At 40.4% G+C, this 18,641-nt stretch overlaps 2 protein-coding genes across 6 annotated transcripts; one reads left to right on the top strand and one right to left on the bottom strand.

Moving 5' to 3' along the window:
- Positions 1–68: 68 nt before the first annotated feature.
- Positions 69–6,010, bottom strand: nphs2 (NPHS2 stomatin family member, podocin). Of its 3 annotated transcripts, XM_056379549.1 has the most exons (9): positions 5,104–5,259; positions 3,842–3,902; positions 3,397–3,726; positions 2,977–3,080; positions 2,560–2,632; positions 2,119–2,201; positions 1,766–2,025; positions 1,097–1,175; positions 69–661 (listed from the first exon to the last, which is right to left on the bottom strand). In XM_056379549.1, the coding sequence occupies exons 2-9, from the start codon at positions 3,897–3,899 to the stop codon at positions 452–454; spliced, it is 1,197 nt and encodes a 398-aa protein (XP_056235524.1). In that variant the 5' UTR covers positions 3,900–3,902; positions 5,104–5,259; the 3' UTR covers positions 69–451. The 3 variants fall into 3 exon arrangements, with proteins under 3 accessions (XP_056235524.1, XP_056235525.1, XP_056235526.1); XM_056379550.1 differs by lacking the exons at positions 3,842–3,902; positions 5,104–5,259 and adding an exon at positions 5,871–6,010; XM_056379551.1 differs by lacking the exon at positions 3,842–3,902.
- Positions 5,333–18,165, top strand: tdrd5 (tudor domain containing 5). Of its 3 annotated transcripts, none has more exons than XM_056379546.1 (18): positions 5,333–5,595; positions 6,319–6,555; positions 6,734–6,945; positions 7,229–7,535; positions 7,876–8,051; positions 8,462–8,545; positions 9,009–9,065; positions 9,338–9,500; positions 10,302–10,486; positions 10,874–11,082; positions 11,728–11,937; positions 12,046–12,112; positions 12,627–12,827; positions 13,078–13,212; positions 14,806–14,871; positions 15,250–15,435; positions 15,574–15,757; positions 17,466–18,165. In XM_056379546.1, exons 2-18 carry the CDS (start codon positions 6,327–6,329, stop codon positions 17,531–17,533), a joined length of 2,739 nt encoding a protein of 912 aa, XP_056235521.1. In that variant the 5' UTR covers positions 5,333–5,595; positions 6,319–6,326; the 3' UTR covers positions 17,534–18,165. The 3 variants fall into 3 exon arrangements, with proteins under 3 accessions (XP_056235521.1, XP_056235522.1, XP_056235520.1); XM_056379547.1 differs by having other exon boundaries at positions 5,333–5,601; positions 6,322–6,555; XM_056379545.1 differs by having other exon boundaries at positions 5,333–5,601.
- The last annotated feature ends 476 nt before the right edge of the window (positions 18,166–18,641 follow it).

Raw genomic sequence — 18,641 nt, 5'->3', positions numbered from 1 at the left:
TGAATGAGCAGGGCAGGTAATATAATGGTACACTAGATTCAACATTTTATAGTTCAAGATTTTTGTGTGGCACTATCCCCAAAAAATTGAAAGAGCTTCACAAAGTGATTATATATGTTCTATATATATGAGGACTGAACATTATTTTTATGTCTCCATGCTGGCGACAGCCAGGTCCAGAGGCATTGTGTTTTCGGGTTGACTGCATATATAAAAACGTCATATCCTTGTGAATGCGATATCTCAGTAATGCTTTGAGGGAATTTGGTGCAAAGCTCAGTTTAAACCAGCCAAATTTCAAACACTGAGTTTGCTTGAAGAAAAAAAAAAGATAAACTCATATCTTAAACAGTGCTCAAATGGCTTGAGGTATGTTGTCTTTAACATATGATCAAAATCTTGTTTAAAAATAATAATTATAATAGTTAACATTTTATCTGTTGACAGTCTGTCACATCATTGGCGAGTCTGTTTCTGGCTCCTCCTCTGTCATTCCTTCTGCTTCTTCCACAGCAGGAGGAGGAGGTGGAGGTAGAGATGAGTGGTCAGAGGTCAGACTGAGGAGATCTGGGGGGATTGGAAGGACCAGGGCAGGATGGAGGTGACGGAAGGAGGCCCTGAACCCTTCCCAGGCAGTTGTCTCTCCTTCTGCTGCTTTTACCTGGAGGAGAGAGGGGATGCCGTATGTAAAGTGTGTTCTTTACAAATACTGAGATACAGAAATGACCTCACAGGAAGAGATAAACGTCAGTTAGCAGGGCTAAAGAACCACTGTTTTGCTGGCTTAACCACAGCTATACTCTGTGCTGGATTGCTTTGCTGGCTTGCTTTGAAAATGGCATACTTTAATTATACACATAGAACTTTAATCACTGTATTTAAATTTTTATCAGCTATCTTAAGTATAGTTCCCCTTCTGATCTTCCAAATGTAACGCAAATAATGCTGATAATAATACGGCCCGAGTTTGTTTAACCTTTAGTTACAGTAAATGTTATATCTGACAAAAAAAAAAAGAAAAGAATCAATGAGGCATAAGCATTTAAGGTGCAATAAGATAAAGATTAAATTCTAAAAAGCTAGCATGGTTACTTACCCTAGCCTGCTGTTGTCTCTTGAGCTCAGCCTCGGCAGCCAGACTCTGCTGTAACTCCACAGGAAAACTGAGCTCGTCTCTGACAGAAAATCAAACACAAGCACAACCCAGCCTGGTCAGCAGGAACTACAAATCTCAACATTCCTGTTGGCTGTTTACCTGGAAAAATCATTGCATGCAGAGGAAAAATCCTTCCCACACAGAAAGTGATGCATTTTTCAGAAGCAGTGTTATCCCTTTGTGTTGTGCAAATCAGATTTTTTTTGTTTTGTTTTGGCCTCATAGGCTTCTCCAAAAATCATCTTGATTCTCTGTAGCATGAGCGGTTAATATTCGGTTTTGCTGTCAGATCCTCAGAGTCAAATTGCAGGAGCTTCTCCCTGCAGCTACTGCTTTGCACTAAGGTTACACAATCACCCAGTGTCAGAGGGGCATCAACATCAACTTCTACACTCACTGTAACACAGTGTCGCCCAGAATGCTTTGCTGCCGCAGGATGTAATATGGTTTGCGATTTATCTGTCTTGAATTCCAATGAAATGCTGTTACTCACTAGCTGAAATACATGCAGCTAAGGATGGTTAACACAAAAAAGGTGTGTTACAGCACTTGATCACAAAATAAGAGTGACAGATGACTCTGTGAGGACTTTTCTTCCTTCAGTCTTACATGTCTGCTCTCTCCACCCGGATTCCCCAGCGACAAGCAACGGAGTCAACAGCTGCTTGTATCTGCTGGCCGACCCTCCTCCTGTGCAGCAGGATGTGGCTGAATGTGTGTTGGGCGAAAACATCTCTGACCGCTGCCTGGACCAGAGTCTGCAACACTGTGGTCAGACTGGACAGAGCTGTGCTGCACAGAGCCACGTTCTCTATCTGGTAATAACACACTGCGCCCAGCTCTGGCCTTACCAAGTCCTTTGTCACCACCTGCAAAGTTCATGTACAGTAAACGGTCCATTCATGTACCATCATTTTCACATGTGGAGCTAAACGTGAATATATGAGTTGCGTGTTCTGTACCGTGTGAGGAGGAACCTTAAGCATTTTCAGTCGGATATCAACCTTGTGACACACATCAAGGAGTGGGAGGTAGAAGAGAAGGCCTGGACAGAGGAGGGAGGAAGATGATATATTGTGTATCATGCATAATTGTTGTGTTTTGCTTCTTTAATGATTTTCCAATGACTTTTGAGTGATATGACACATGTGGATCGCAGACAGTTAATTCATTTTATTTTAACTAACTGTATGGTGTCCAAACTTTTCATGGCTCTGTAGCTGTATGATCACTAGAGAACCAAAGCCAACAGTAATTCAACCACTGACACACCTACTCAGAAATGGCAATTCAACTGCTTTCGCACATCCATGTAAACATTTTTTATTTTAAACAGAAAAAAGTATAGTTTTTAAATCACTTCTGACACTTGAGTGTGAAAGATTACAGTACTCCGTGCTGACCTGGACCTCTGGGTCTTCCACGCAGCAGGTGACCCAATCTGAAGATCACAGCTCTCTCATGCTCCCTTACTACCTGTCAGTCAAAATAACAGACATCAGTCAGTCCACATGAATGGAAAACAGTGAGTGTGCAACTGATACAAAACACAAGCAGGCCAGTTGTTATACAATGCTGTTGTACAATTAAGTTTTTTTTAGCAGCTTGGAGTTAAATCAGTGTCAAATTCTCTCAGGTTGTTGGAGCTGAACATAAACTTCATCCATCCCATGACAGCCACACCCGTTCTTCTACATCACAAACTGCATGTGTCTAGTTGTTTTCAACCCACTCATTTACATAACTCCTGTATAAGATCGTGATTGCTGTGAAGTAGATCAGTGTTTGGTTTCTTGTTTGGTCTGTGGTGTAGTTCCTACTTTGAAACAGAACCAGATGGACAGAGGGAGGAAGAGGAGAACCAGAGCCAAGACAAAGACCATCAGCAGCCACTCAAACACTCCCAGGTTCTTGTGCTTCAAACCTGCAGAGTATAAGGAACTAATGAAGTTACACACAATGAAGACTGGATGTAAACAGCCATTTTCATATTAAAGCCAACTCAATAAAAAGAAATCTGGAAGTGGACCAAAAGCTTTGGCTCACACTTAAGATTTCACTGTAATAAGCTTCAAAGATAGACCACTTAAAATCACAGTTTTACCAATGCTATAACAAATGTAACCTCACAACAGCAACAAATTGCAGACACAAAAGTCAACGTGAAAAAATGCTATAACATAAGCAGAAATGACACAATGTTTTCAATCTGCCAGGGTTTTGTCCATGCTTCAACTTACCTTCTTCCTGCTCCGCTGCTTCCAAGAACCCCGGGTTCTCCTCCTTGACCTCGTCATCTCTCACTCTGTCTATATCCACCACAGTAGACTTCAACTTCACTTCTGTCTCCTGCTCCACCTTCACCTCATTCGTCCCTGGTTTGTCCTTCTGTAGCCTCTCTTTCCTCGCTGATGATGCTTCAGAGAGCCGGCCTGCCTTTGATGACCTTTGCCGGTTACCTCTGGGAGGCACTGTGGATCCCCTCTCGCTCTCCCTCCTGGGCTTCATTCTGGATCTCGGTAGATGACTGGGGTGGACATTGGAGGACTTCTCCATACTGGCTGGAGGTTCTGCAGTAAAGAGCAAAGAAGTGATGGCTGTTGGGATTTTTCTGTGCGATGGGTTAGTGGAGGGTTTTGTTTTTGGGAGAGAGCAGAGAGGAGTAAAAAATGGTGCGGCTTTTACTGCTGTGAGTTGCTTCCCCTGGCCGGAGGTTTGTAACTGGAGTCAGTGGTGTTGCCATCTACTGTGATAATGAGACAGAATACATGGATGGTGAATCAGGATGACTGTTTGAATGTGGGAGTATAGGATGGGAGTGGGAGTGCCACCTGCTACACTCCCTGTTTTTCAAATAATTTTAGGTCAGTGAACATGGCATTTAATATCTGTTGTCAGAAGATCAACTGTTCATTATTATTATCATTATTCTTACAATCCAATGTTTTCCTTAGGTGTTAAAGCTGGGAAACCTTTTATTATATTACAGAAACATCAAAATCTCTCTCTAAAACCCATGAAAATAATCCTACACATGCCCAGATTTGTAAGTATAAAATAAATTTTTGTTCATGGTAGTATATCCACTGTATATATGTATTCTTGGTCTAAAATTGCTGACATAATTGCTTTGAAAAGTTGGTGGAGATGCATGCCATGGGTGTCCTGTGGGGAATAGTTGAACTTGGAGGAACAGAATTCAATCATTAAATCGTGAACAGGACATGCTATTAGAGCGCACATCACATAAAACATGCACACAAATTACATTAAAACCTTAATTTGTCCAAATCTTTGTCTAAGGGTCAAATAGTTTGGACTTCTTTCTTAAAAAAGACTGTGCCATTCAGAAATGTGTGGAATCCAGCAGTAAGATTTTACTGTGACAAGTTGTGTCAGTGGAGCTCAGGGAGTCAAAGTTTCACTTCAATAGGAATGTGCAGACTCAGGCCTCTCCTTTCCAAAGAGCTGATGTAGTTTTTTTTCTGTTTTAACAGGAAAAGACACTCTCCTCCTTAATGCTACCCTAATTAAAGCGAACATTAATTCTGTGGCACACATGTGCTTCTGTTGTGGAAGTCATAAGTCTAATTGTGTGCAAACCCAGCCAAGGGGAGTCAGTGCCTATAGATCAAGCAGTGTAAGCTTTGACTGAACTGAGGACCAACTTTCTGCTGGTCAGAGCAATTGTAAATTGTGTGAATAAATATGGCACTTGACTGTGTAATACTGTCAGTAAGCCATTTTACAATTTATCAACCACCATATTCAGTAATATATATTTTCATTCTTATTTTACTTATTTGAACTTACAGATAATTTGAACGATATACACTTCACATACATACAAACCCACTCGCACGTATATGCCCCCACATGTACGTCTACTGTATGTATAGCCTCCTTCAGAAGTAAACGATGGGGTCTAAAAGTCTGAGACCACTTACCCACTCCTTTCTTAAATTATCAAGGCTGGAAAATTTTTAAAATGCATTTTTTTTAAACATTCGTCACACATTATTGTAGCCTACTGATCCCAAACTTTACCACGGTGCACACGAATCTCCAACCACTTCCTTGATACTCTCTCTTTTCTTTTGAGGTAGTCAGCCATCGTCGCCCCTGCAATTAACGATCTTTGTTCGGAGCGCTGCCATAGTAATACCACAGCACCGACTGATTATTTTACTAAACTAGACTGGTAACTGACAGAACCGCCTCGTCTTTTTATTTAATTTAACTAAAACAAATAGGTGTGGAGGTTTGTATTATTATACCTGTTGACAGCAAAGCACTTGGTCATTTTTATAGTTGTTTTTACGAGACTGACGTGCACAATGGTCTGCTAGCAACAAGTGTCTAGAGAGAGGAAGTCAAAACTTTAGACCGAGTCACCGAGACATTGTGGGAGGATGCAGCAGAGATACTGAAGACTCTAGGTAACGGTATGTCCACAATACTTTAGGAACCATTTTATTGTAGTATCTCTGTTAAAGACAATGTCAATTAAGTTTCTTAGTATTAGATCAGAAGCATTTAACTTGCTGGACTACATGCTCAGTTTACAAGGGTTTTCGGTTCTGCGAGGTGGAGGCTAACGTTAATTTTTGCTAGTTTACCTGTTAGCCATGTGCATTTGGCAGTGACGTGTCTGTGCGTGTCACAAGTAGCTACCTAGTTTTCTTTTTTGCTTTATTTTTATTTTTATTTTTACCGTTTTTACTTCTGTTTATGGTGCCAAAGTGTTCCTCCGAGAGGTTTATTGACGCTATAATGACATGAAATGTCAAGTAGCATGCTGTCTTATATAAGTATGGTAGAAATTAAAGATGGCTGAAAGCGAAAAAGTTTCGATAGGCGTCATGACCTCAACTGCAATCATCTCCGGACACATTTATCCATTTATATATGTATATTTCTTGAAAGACGAATCTGTGCAAAACATTTACCATATGATTTTGAGTTAAAAGTTTCATTCAGTATTTTTTTTTGGCAAGATTGAGTCAAAGCAATCCAGTATTGGGGTTTTTATTTTAGCATTTTGTGGACTTCAATGCATTCCTCCTCTCTGGTGCTCATGCCATAATACGACCTGGCAGGGTTCAGGATGTACAAAATGTTTTATTACATTTTTCCCCCCTGCTGTGTTCTCCACATGTCAGCAGGCAAAATGAACCAGGAAGAAGTTATGTCAAAACTGAAGAAGGATGTTCGCTCCTTGCTTATTTCGTCCAAGATGGGCCTGGACCCCGATCAGCTCAAGCGAGACTATGCTGGAATTTTAGGGTATCCCATGCCCCTGAAACTCCTGGGTTTCAGAAACATCATGGATATGGTGAAGGAGATGCCTGATGTGGTGTCTATTAACTTCAGGGCAGATGGTAGCCCATTCTTAAAGGGTAGAGTCTTTTTATTCATCTGTGCATGTATTTGTATTTGAATACAGTTTCAGTACATTACATTGAATTCAACTAAAGCCTAGTAGTGTTTGATGCACAGATCCTCATTCTTTTGCCCTTCAAACATCTGAACAAGTTCTAGTATTTCATGCTCTCACATTTGTTACCACCATTGCAGCTGTTAGCGATGAGTCCACCCGGAACATTGAAGAGCTGGTAGCCAAGCAGCGCACGTCTAAGATTGACAAGAAAGTCAGGAGGGGCGGCGTCAGCTACTTCTCGCCCCGCTACTGTCACCAGTCTCCCTTTGTGGTTCTTCCTAGAAGAGGTCGTGCTCCTCCAGCTGTCCCAGCCCAGCTCAGGGCACAGCTCCGCCTCCTGCTCTCCCATGTATGACTTCATCACTCATTGTTTCCCACCAAAACCTGTTGTGTGTGTTCTCCATAACACACTTGACTGTTTGAGTCTGTTGGATCAGTGGGTTTTTCAGCTGTTTGAGGGCAGTTTTGAAGAATTATAATTTTTTATTTTTTTAGTGTTTTTTAGTTTTCATGAGTTTTGCTGTACACATTTCAAACATACTAAATCAGAGGCAGTGAGGCCAGACTGACCATATTTTCATGTTACTGCAAGATGTTGTCTTGTTTGTGTAATGACACGGCTCCTCTCCCAGGGTCCCCTCAGGTTATCTGACCTGGAGTCCAGCTTCCTGCGCTGCTTTGGCCACCCCCTGCGTGTCCACAACTATGGCTTCTATTCCACTGGAGAGATGCTGGAGGCAGCGGGGGACATGGTCGTCATCCAACAAGGGAGGCTGGGCTCAGTTCTTACCCTGAGGGAACACATGCTACCCAGGCCTCTGCTCAGACCATCCAGTTTACCCAGGAGGACTGGACCTATAAAGCCAGGATTACCTAGATTTGACAAGCCAGCGTCCAAAGGGTTTGGCACCAGAGCTCAGACATCAACAATACCCCAAGGTGTGTTATCAGAGAGGTGGGTTTACATAAGTGGTAAAAACATTAGTTTTTGGAGACACTGATGCATTTATGCTTTTTTTTTAATATCTTTCTAGAATGTGTGTTTCTAGAATCCATATCCAATGTCTTTCGATAGCATTTACACTGTACACAGATTCGATTGCTATTTAATCTGTCCAAAGTGCATGGATTGGCTATGTGTTATTGGGGTTATTAGGTCAGTAATGACAAACCAACACACTTTCCAAACTCTTTGTATGAAATAATTTTATTGTAAGTTTTTCACAGATAGCACTGAGCAGGGGTTCCTCATATTTTGAAATGCTTTTGTTCTCTCCAGCTAAAGTCCCAGTGAAGCAGAGTCCTCTGTCTCAGCCCTCTACTGAGACTACCCCAAGCCCTGTCTGTAAAAAGTCAACAACTGTCAGTAACAAGCCAAACACGGTTGAGAAGAACCAGGAAGCTGAACAAGAACTCTGCAAGGAAGGTCAACTCTTTCAGAAACGTGTCCTTGAGGTTTGGTCACATTTCAAACAAAGAAACGCACATGAAATATCTATGGCTTGCTTAAAACAAAACATGACAAAATGAAGGAACAATATTGAGAATTCTGTTCCTCCCAGGTCTTGTTGCATAAACTGGATATGCAAACAAAGCTAAAGAAGCTAAAAAAAAGTGGTGTGTGTGTTGCATCAGCAGTTTTGTATTGCATCCTGAAAACATTTGTTTTAGTCACATGGAGCTTTGTTAAGCATTCAGAATGTTATTTTTTAGGAGTCATTTTAACATACAGCAGATAAAAATACAATACATACTTCTCTATCAGATTAATCCTTAAGTGAACTGTGGGGGAGGGGATATATACTGTACATTTACTTGATCTAAATTCAGTTATCTTTGTTCCTGCTACTTAAATTCTACATCAGCTGGAAGAGGAGCTCCAGCAGCGAATCCTGGAGAATGGAGTAGCTGGCACCATTAGTCAGGAGCTGAAGGACAAGTTGCGAAAGGTCAGACTTCCTGGTAGTTCACAAGCAGGTGTCTTAGTGTCTCTAGTGACTGATTAGAAGTCTGTAATATGCTTTGCTTTCATGGCAAGAATTACCTCAAGGCCTATTAAGTCAAGGTTACTAACCATATGATTGGAAGCACTGAAATGTCTGGCTAACTGGTTCACATACTGTGTGTCTGTGTTGTATATACTGACTGTAAAGTGGATGGTGAATCTCTCATATCAATCCATAAATCTAAAGAAGTGTTGTTTTCTAAACTCGAACAAAGTGTGAACATAATTCTTTTCCATTTCGTGTCCACATTTCCTCGGTGGATGAAAGACAAACAATTTAAGTGGAGTGCTGTCAGTATAAACTAGGTTTGAGTGTGTTGATTCATAACGTAAGAATTATTATGATAAGCAAGACGCATGGTTTCAAGTCTTGTACTGAAACACTGTATATGTTCATGACTCTGCAGGTTGTAGCTCAGACCAGCGGTGGATTATCGGTGCACGATTTACCTGCTGAGTATAAGGTAAAAAAGAAACACAGACATGCAGTGCTCCTGTTCACCTTCATAGCGTCATATGAGAGTTTGAGACAAATTAGCATGGGGGTTGGGAGTTAAAGAGCTTATTTGAGGAGCAGGATTCAGTCTTTAAAAATCCAGCAAAATAAAAAGCATTGGCTTTGCTGTTTTGTTTCTTGCTTTTTGTGCAACTTACTGATCTAGAAAGATGAGATAATAATGAAAGATGCATGGCGATGTTATTGGAAAGCTCAGCTGTGTTGCTTTTTGCTCTTCAGAAGCTTTTTGGTGAGGAGCTGCCGCTGCTGCAGAGTGGCTTTGTCAGTGTCACTGAACTTGTTGGTGCCATGAGTGACACCTTCCACCTGAAATCTGAAGGGCGTGACAACAGACGCCACTGGATTGTCACGGACATACAGGACAGTGGTAGTGCACAGACAGGTATGTATGTGCATGTATTCAAATACCAGCAGTCAAGGCCGGGTTATGGTTTGTGCTGTCTGACCTCATTGGAGATCAAAGTACCTAATCTGAAGGGCCACACTGGATGGCGAAGAGAAAAGCCAGCTGTCATAGAGAGAGAGGGAAGCATTTTCAGTCACTCCAGGAAGACCTTGAGAGAGTTGTGTAACAAATGGAAAAAAAGAGAGTTGGAGAGAAGTAAAATCCTTGGCTCTTTTCTCACCGCTGCACAGCTGGCTAATCACAGCGTGACATGGGTGTCAATGTTGGCTCACACAGACCCCTTCATTTGATGTTGGAAAAGTGTGGTGGAGGGGTTTTTTAAGCTATTCAAGAACTACAGACAGAATATAAAGCCGGTTTCAGTAATTACTTCTTTAGGTGTAACTACATCTATTTTGTATGTATTTGATGTACAAATGAAAGATTTAGCTTTTCATTTGAATCATCACACTTTGACATTTCACATGGGGAAGCAAACGTGGAATAAGAATAGGCTGGAAAGATGGTGGAAAATTGTGGTGATGGACAGTTAATTTGGTGGCTGCAATCAGTGTTATTGCTGATTGATGTAAATGAAAATGTTATGCTTATATTTTTCCCTCTCTTTATTTATCAACTCTCAATGTCTCATCAGGAGATCAGTCTGCTTCTGCAATCACTACTTTTCGAATTACCTATTGTAATAAATGGTGGAGTCTGAGATACCACGCGAAAGAACGTTCTTGTGGACAAATGGCGTTTAACCAAGTGTGGAATACATTTTTCTTTATTTTGTAGACTCAAATGAATCAGGGGGGTTTGGTAATGGTGTGAAGCTGCCATTTAGGAGCTTCTACTTCAGCTGTGAAGAGTCTCCTTGGGAAGGCAAACGGGGAGCAGATGATGATAACATCCCAGCAGATGACGAGAATGAGGAGAATGAGGAGCTAGAGACCAGTAACAATTCCAAGAACCAAGAAATGGTAAGGCAACATCTTTTTCATCACATCACTTAACATTGCCAGGTTCTAAAGACAATCTTTGAGAGATGAAAATGAAATGAAAATTTTTTTCAAGTAATTAGAGTATGTTGTGAGTGTGATGCTAATGCAAATCATGAATTTTCATTGCACTTAACAAGCAGGCTCCAGTGGCCCATTGTCAGTGTACCTTGTGTAAAACATTGATGCATGCAAGTTAGACAGCCCTGAAACCTGTTACTACTCATTTACTTTTTATTACTCAATAATACTTTATATTACTTTATTGGTTTATGTTTTGTAGAATAATGTTAAATATAAAGTAACACTGCTGTGTCCTGCAAAACACTCTCAATTTGCTTTTTATATAAATGCCTGTTGGTGGTGGAGGACGTGTACGCTGCCATTCAGGTGCATAGCAGCCCTGCTGTGCCCCTGGATGCCCTGCAGAGTCAATGTCTCAGACCGCCGACGCGCCACGGTGCTCGAGAGCTGGTAGAGGTTCTGGTGGAAAAGGTGGAGTCACCAGGACATTTCTACATCCGCTTCAGCGAGAGCGAGGAGGCGCAAGCTATGGATGACATGATGATTGAGATGAGGTGGTGGACATTTTAGTTGCAGCTTTGTTCAAAGATAATGTACTAACACTTCCTGTATCTGTTGTGTGCATTATTAGGACTCCCCTTTGGAACTGAACAGTCTAATGAGTAATATAATGCATAATGTCCTTCTGTGTTTACCCTTTCATAATGCCTGGCACACTCTCACTCTAAGTCAATCCATATATGTCTGATGTTAAAATCTTCATATATTTTCAAAAAGTGGGGTTCATCATTACATGAACCAAAATATACTTAAGCATATAACTTGAGTAAAGGATGATAGACTATTTATTGCGTGCATCTTTGAAATGTTTAACCCCAAATTAGTTTCTCTCGAGTTTAATGATTTCAAGATTTTTTTTAAAGACAGTATGTAAAAAGAAATGAAAGAAGCTGAACGAAATACCCAACATTCATCTGTTGTTCAGTCTTCAATACAACAAAAAAAAAACTTTGAAGAAGTAAGATCATTTTCGGACATATTTAGACCAATTTGACCGAAGCTGCTAAGTTGAAGCAGGGACTGTTCAAAAATCAAAAAAAAAAGTCTGGCAAACATCACGTTATTTTGAGATTCCTGAGACTTCTCTACATTGGGTCTTGCCTAATTTTTCACTTTTCCTCTCTTCTTTTCTGCTACAGGCGATGTTACACCTGCCCCGAGGTGTCAGAGCGCTACCGCCTCCCTGAGCGGTTTGTCCGACGGGGTCAGATCTGCTGCGTGTCACCTAAAGGAATGTGGTTCTACCGGGTGGTGATCCATCAGATCATCAGCCCCACTCAAGTTGAAGTGTGCTATGTCGACTTTGGCGATACAACTGTTGTGCAAAGCGCTAACCTCAAGTTCCTGAAGTAGGGCTATCGCAAACATTGAAGCAGTTAATCCATACAGGTCCCACAAGTAAGCTGGTCAGTGTGTGTGTTTTTTTGCTGAGCTGTCTACATCTCTCTGTTTCCCAGGTCATGTTATTCGGTTCTTCCAGCACAAGCTGTTCCATCATCACTCGCTGGAATTAAACCCACCACTGTGAGTTTGACAGCTGATCTAATATTATATTCACACCTCGCTGACGAATGTGAACCTTCATGCACACTGCATCACCTTCTTGTTAATACCAAAATGTCAGCTGTATCCACTTCCTGTGCTGTTTAGTACTTCAGACAGTGTAACTTCATGTTAATTAATACATTCATCCTGAATCTTTACCAGACAGATTTTCCTAGTACATATCATCTTATAAACAACTTGTTCAGAAAACCGTTCCTGGTTGGCTTTTAAAGAGAGCAACCGTGATAGTTCAAAAATAAGTAACTTGCAGATAGATCCAGCCCCTTCATGATCATTTAAATGTTCCATAAGAAATGAATAGAAGTATTAAACAGTTAGTCAGCGGGTATATTGGTGAAATAAATTGCATGTGAAAGTTTTCTTTGCTATGTTCCAGTTGCTTGCATTTGCACACAGTTTTCCCCTTGCATATGTGAATATATTTAAAACTGTCGAGCTGCTTCTTAGTGCTGTGCCCATTCATCTCTCGCAGGGCAGCTGGACTGCTATGGCCACAACTTCTTTCCAGAAGCTGTGCTCTGATCGCACCTTGGTGGGAGCTCTGGAGTGTTACACTGGAGACGTGTTGCAGCTCTACTTGTGTGACACACATACTGATAACGACATCTACATCCACACTGTCCTGCTGAGCCAGGGACACGGGACACCCTGCAGCCCTGCAGCCAGTGCAGCGGTGAGCAACACACAAGTTTTTTTGTCTCATGACCACAATAAATGTCAGTTTTTATCAGCTGGCAAGTGTCCTTTTAAATATGTTTAAGATATACCAGCATGCCTCAAACATCAGTGACTCAGTACTGAATCACCGCATGAGATATAACCACATAATGAAGAGCAGTAATAGTAACAGTTAGCTATACCAGTAAATTTTTGATTTGGGCTAGGTTGTGAATTAATTCACTGGTCCCATATTATATCCTCAGCTGTGTGTCCAGGTCAGTCCAGTGACTCTCTACCTGGGGGAGGGAAAGGTTGACCTGCCAGAGTTAGGAGAGGAGATGACCTCCTGCCCTCAGCCAGAAAACACTCCTGAACAGTCCATGTCAGCCTCATGGAAGGTAGTCCTGACACACACTAAGGGCTTTAAGGCCAATTCATACTTTCTGCACTTGCGTGTCTGCGAGGGTCCGCTTTGGTCCAGGTGACGTAAATGTCATCATTTGCCCACATCCGCAAAGCTCCACAAAAAATATTGGTTACAATAGTGGGTTACTAGGATATTTGTTGTGGTTTTGCAGCTTTATGGCTTAGTTGTTTCTTATCTATGTATGCACTCTCTTTGTGTGCTCTCTCTCACTTCCTCTTTCTTAGGCAGTCTTTTAATGTTGCTGTAACCAGGCTTTTGTTCTTTGATGTCCATAGCTCTTATCTTACCAGCCATACTATTAGTGTTGCAGGCCCACTGCAGCGCCAAGCACCCTCAACACACATATTGGCATGCACACACAAACACATTGTGCACACATTCAGATCAAACACACACATAATTTTGCTGAAGGGGTGGGGGGGTGGGTGGGGGATGGCGGCAGCAGTCCAATGCTGCTCAATGTATAGTCATACTGTTGGAAGGTCACAGCTTGTTGTTGGCCATTAAATAACATGGCAGGCACTCAGTGGGCTGTTTGATTCATACTGGCTTACAAAATCTGAACAAGGCAAGAGTAAACCCTCATGAATCTGTATCTGTTGACGAACCACAGATACTGTTCATAGATCGTGAAGTTGTTAATGTTTTACCATTTCTGAAATTGGATATCAGAAATGTTACACAGACCAGGTGGGGTGGCAAAGTGTGTTCTTTTGCTCCTCTCTGTCATAATCCTGTGATGAAAGGAATTGATCTTGTCAACATGGAGCTGACTCGAAAGTTGGATCTCACCTGGTAAATGTCAGACTTGAAGCAAACTTGAGCCATGCCGTATATGAAATGTGTCTCCAGGTGATGTTTTTTTCAAACTTTAACACTGTTTTATCAGCCTGTGTTGACTATGCTATTGAACATTATTCTCACAAATTCTCTGCTTTCAAGGACAGTGGGAAAAAATCAGAATGTTTACTTATTTGTAACATTGCAACATGCTACTCTGAATAATTACTTTAATGTGTACATGTAATGGGTAAGCCTGAACCATTACTCACTGTCACCTAATAAGCCACACAGATCTTCATACTGTCTCTTTTATTGTTAATCTATACAATCTATAAATTCAATTAAGTAGCTAAATTGAAAATGACTTGCAGTGTTAAAAAGTGCCTCTATTCCCTGAAGTATGAGTTTCATCTGAGGGTAATAGAGGCAGTCGTTAATTTGATGCAGGCGGTCTGACTCCAATATAAACATCCTCAGGAAACCATGCCGTTATTAGAACTATATATTACACTTATAGTTACAGTTAACTTGTCATAAAACTGTTGCAGTGAATGAATATCTTCTGTTTGGAGTAAAGTGACAGGACTTTGAAGCCAAGCTACTATGAAAATTTGAATATTGTCGCATTAATAACTAATGTACAATATAACACACTTACAGGATTTACTGTATGGAAATTTATGGACATATAAACTAATGTAGCAAATTCAACTAAAGACCACTGTACAGTTACATTTGCTTGTGAAATCTGAAGCATGCTGGGCGTTTCTTGGTGTCTCAGGGAGAGAAAGAAGAGCTTCCCGCCCTGGAGTTTATAGAAGACAATGAGGTCAGCCCCCACATCCAGGTACAACCACCTGACCCTGACTCCATCCACAGCCACACTACCACTGCCTTCATTCTGTGTATTTGCAAAACTTAAATTTGACATGCTGCTTTCAGTTTTTGTGTGGCACCATGTTTTTACATGTTAAGTCAACACCTGTGTTACAGCAACAGGTGAACTAAGCATTTTGGAATAGCTGAAACTTGATGTGATAAATTGAAAGACTGAGCAGAAATTTTGAAGTTTTAACTCAGTTAGGTTACACCAATAAACATAAACAGCTTTTATGACCATGGTCGACAGTGCTGTCTATCTGTACCTGGACATAAAGATGTGTTGACAAGAACACAATAGTGTGAACAAAACACTGTTAAAGTCTTATTGTTGTGTCTTCTTCAGGTTAAGCAGGTCAACCCATTCAGTGCTCTGCTAAATGATGAAACCCTCAACTGTAGTGAACTGGGCTGGGCCTTGATCAATAAATCTCCTCCTACCAACCCATCAAATCCCACTTCCAGCCGTCTTGCCCCTCCTGACCTGATCCAGACCAAGACAACCCCAGTTCACCATAAAGCTGATGTTAAAGTGAGAAGGCATCGTTTGTGTTTGGGTGTATGGAAGCAAAATCAATGGGGATTTTGGGTTTTTGTAAAGCACTTTAAAAGCACAATAATAAATGATTGTTGTTTTTTGGCCATTAAAGAAACTTCACTCTGTTTTCAGCCATTGGGCGTGACTGTTCCAACAACTCCGTCCAGCATTTATTCCAGCTCCTGCTGTCCAAGACTAGAAGAGGAGCAGCACCAGCCGAAGGTCGCTGCCCCCTTGTTGGTCAAGCCCCCTCCGATCCTGAGGACCCTGAGCCTCCACACCCCTGACCTGGGCCAAATCCACAACTTCACTCAGGGTAGATACACACATACTGATTTATTTTTTGAGAGAATTACAGTACACAATGTGCACAAATTGACAAGTATATAAACATTTGATTTTTCATAGAGCATAGAGCTTTAGTCTTTTGTAAGAGTAGTTATCTTTTCCTCCAAATTGTAAAATGATAACATTGTTGAACAAAAGTCCTAATGTAGACACAAAGGATTGTCTTCTCTCTTGCACACACAGCCATTTTCTAATAGAATTATACTATGACCTTCATTAACCTGCACATGTGCACACATTCGCTCTGTCTCGCTCCCTCTCTCTACCACACACAGGAAAAAAAGCCTTCAATGAAATTAGAGTGTATCCATGGATGCAGAGAGGGCGTATTGATTTCCATCCTGCTGCTTGCAGTGGTAGATGTACCTGTACTGAGAACCTGACACAGATTCAATTAGACCTGTTACCAGAGCTATTTGACCCAACAAGCTGCTTTCATTGCATTTGTCCTGATATCGATACATTGCTGTTCCACCGTGCTTCCACTTCCACCAGTGTTAATGAAAAAAGCTAAACAAAAGTGGGTCAATATAGATATATCTACAAATTGCTTTTTGCAAACTGTAGAATTACTGAGTGCTTCACACAGCTCCACAAATGCAGATAAGAGCACAAGATAGAACCTGGGATTAGTGCATGACAGATTAGATGACAGATGTGTGTTCTGAAAACATATGTGACTACACACAGGCAACAAAATTTTACATGTTTCTGACGATATTCCCTGTAGTTTATTCTAGTTAATATATACTAACTAGTTAATATGTATTGACGACAGGCTAATGGCTGTAGTTAATAGCAATCCTTCCTCTTCTCTGTGTTTTGTCTCCTACTATGACCTGAGAAATTGTATGTTCGCTTCCCTGAAAAACCTGACACTGCAGAAACTGGACCCAAACATTTTTTTTTTACACTATCACGCAAATGCAACCTCTGCACTTTGCCCTCATTGTGATTCTGTTGTATCTCTCTTGATGTGCCTACAGCTGAGTTTGACTGCTCAGCAGATTTGTTACCTGTGAAAGGCTCAGTACTCAGCTTGTTGTTGAGCAGCTCCTCAGAGACAACACTGGAGTCTCTGCAGTGTATGGAGCAGAACTGAAAATTAGCATTTCATGGATTACCTTTGTATTGTGTTTTTTTATTATTATTATTATTATTATTATTATTATTGCATTATCATGGAAACACGAGTAACTAAAAACTGAGCTGAAACTCTTGCTTTTGCTGACCTCCAGTGGTTGAAGTTCTTGGTTTGCTGCTGTAATGTTGACGTGTACTCCGAGTGTGGTCGGTAGGCGCTGACATCAGTGTCTGGTATACGGGCAGCATGAAAATGACCCATTGGTTATTATGGAGGTAATGCTGTGGCTTCTTCTGGGAATCTTTTTCTTTTTCACTGATATTTGTATATATTGCATGGGTATACCTATATGTTAGAGAAGTGGTTAGGACACAGAGAACTAAAGCACAATAAATGTTCTCCTGAGACAATAGTGTGGGTCAATAATGATAAGTCACAACCAATTTGTCACTCACAATATGGAGGCAAAGTATTCATTTATATGAATCTTTAACTATATAATGTGTTAACATTGTAATATTATAATATTAATATTTAATATAAAAGTTATATTTATATTGATATTAATACTATGTTTGATTCCATTGTCCAGGTGTACCTGTTTCTCCACTCCACCTGCGAAACAGTGGCATCCTATTTCCTTTGTTTGGGGCCAGGTAGGTCACACCTCCTGCTCCACCCCCCATCCAACTCCTAACCCAAATGCACGAATGAGTCAAAACACAAAAGAAGGAATATTTAGAGTTTTCATTTATAACTAATAAAATATCTGATAAAATATCTTAACACTCTTGGAGAATCCAGTTACGGAATCATTTTGTCAGCAAGGACTTCAGTTATACACAGACAGTAAAAAAAAAAAAAGTAAAGATATTTTTTTATAAGAAGTTAATTTACATTTACATTTTAATCTCATCTCGATCAGTTAAATTGTATGTTGGGCTCTGTTAGTTTGATATCGCTGTCATTGTACCACTTTCCTAACAGTTTGGTCTCGGAAGACAAACAGAATAAATACAGGAAATGGTTGGCTGTTCTTTTTTAAATGTGAATAAGCTTGTGAATGCTTTTTGTTTTTTTTTTGTTTTTTTTTTTAAAAACAACTTTTGTTTGGATCAAGCTTTTTATCATTTTCTCAGCGGCCATCAAAATATCTGAGATGTGTTAAATGGTTTAATTTTCTTATACATTGTTGTTCTGGACAGGTTTAAAACATTTCAAAATGCTGTTATAGAAACATGTAAGTCATGATAAATCTAAATATTTTGGTAAATAAATTTTATTTGGTAGAATATTTTAGTGTCTCAGTTTGTGTTGTGTGATTCTTAGTGTAATAGTTTAATATTTCTCTTCTCAAGAGGTCAAATTTCTGACCCAGCACTTGGTCACTAAAAGATTCTAGTGAATAAGTTTGGAGATTAATTCTTAGCATGCTAGCATTAGCATGTAAGCCAAAGCTGCACTGTAACTTAGTACAGCCTCACAGAGCCACCGGTGTAGCTTTACACTTTGTCTTGGTGCCGAATCCAACAACCTGCTGCTGAAACAGATACAAATACATACAAATCCAGTTAGTAACTTAATTTTGCGATCCCAGAAATCTTAAGAGCACCAGAACAAGTTGTTTCTTTGTATTACCCTTTGACCTTTTGACCCTTTTCAAAAAAGAAAAAAAAATGTCAGTTTAGAAAATGCTCCGGTCAGTTTTGCGATTTCATTGTTGTTGGTCCAGCAAAACTGCAGCTGTAGTGCATTTCCTCTTCCCTGG

The sequence above is a fragment of the Seriola aureovittata genome, chromosome 6 (genome assembly GCF_021018895.1).
Source record: "Seriola aureovittata isolate HTS-2021-v1 ecotype China chromosome 6, ASM2101889v1, whole genome shotgun sequence".
Classification (NCBI taxonomy): Eukaryota; Metazoa; Chordata; class Actinopteri; order Carangiformes; family Carangidae; genus Seriola; species Seriola aureovittata.
This window is presented reverse-complemented; position numbering and strand designations above follow the sequence as displayed.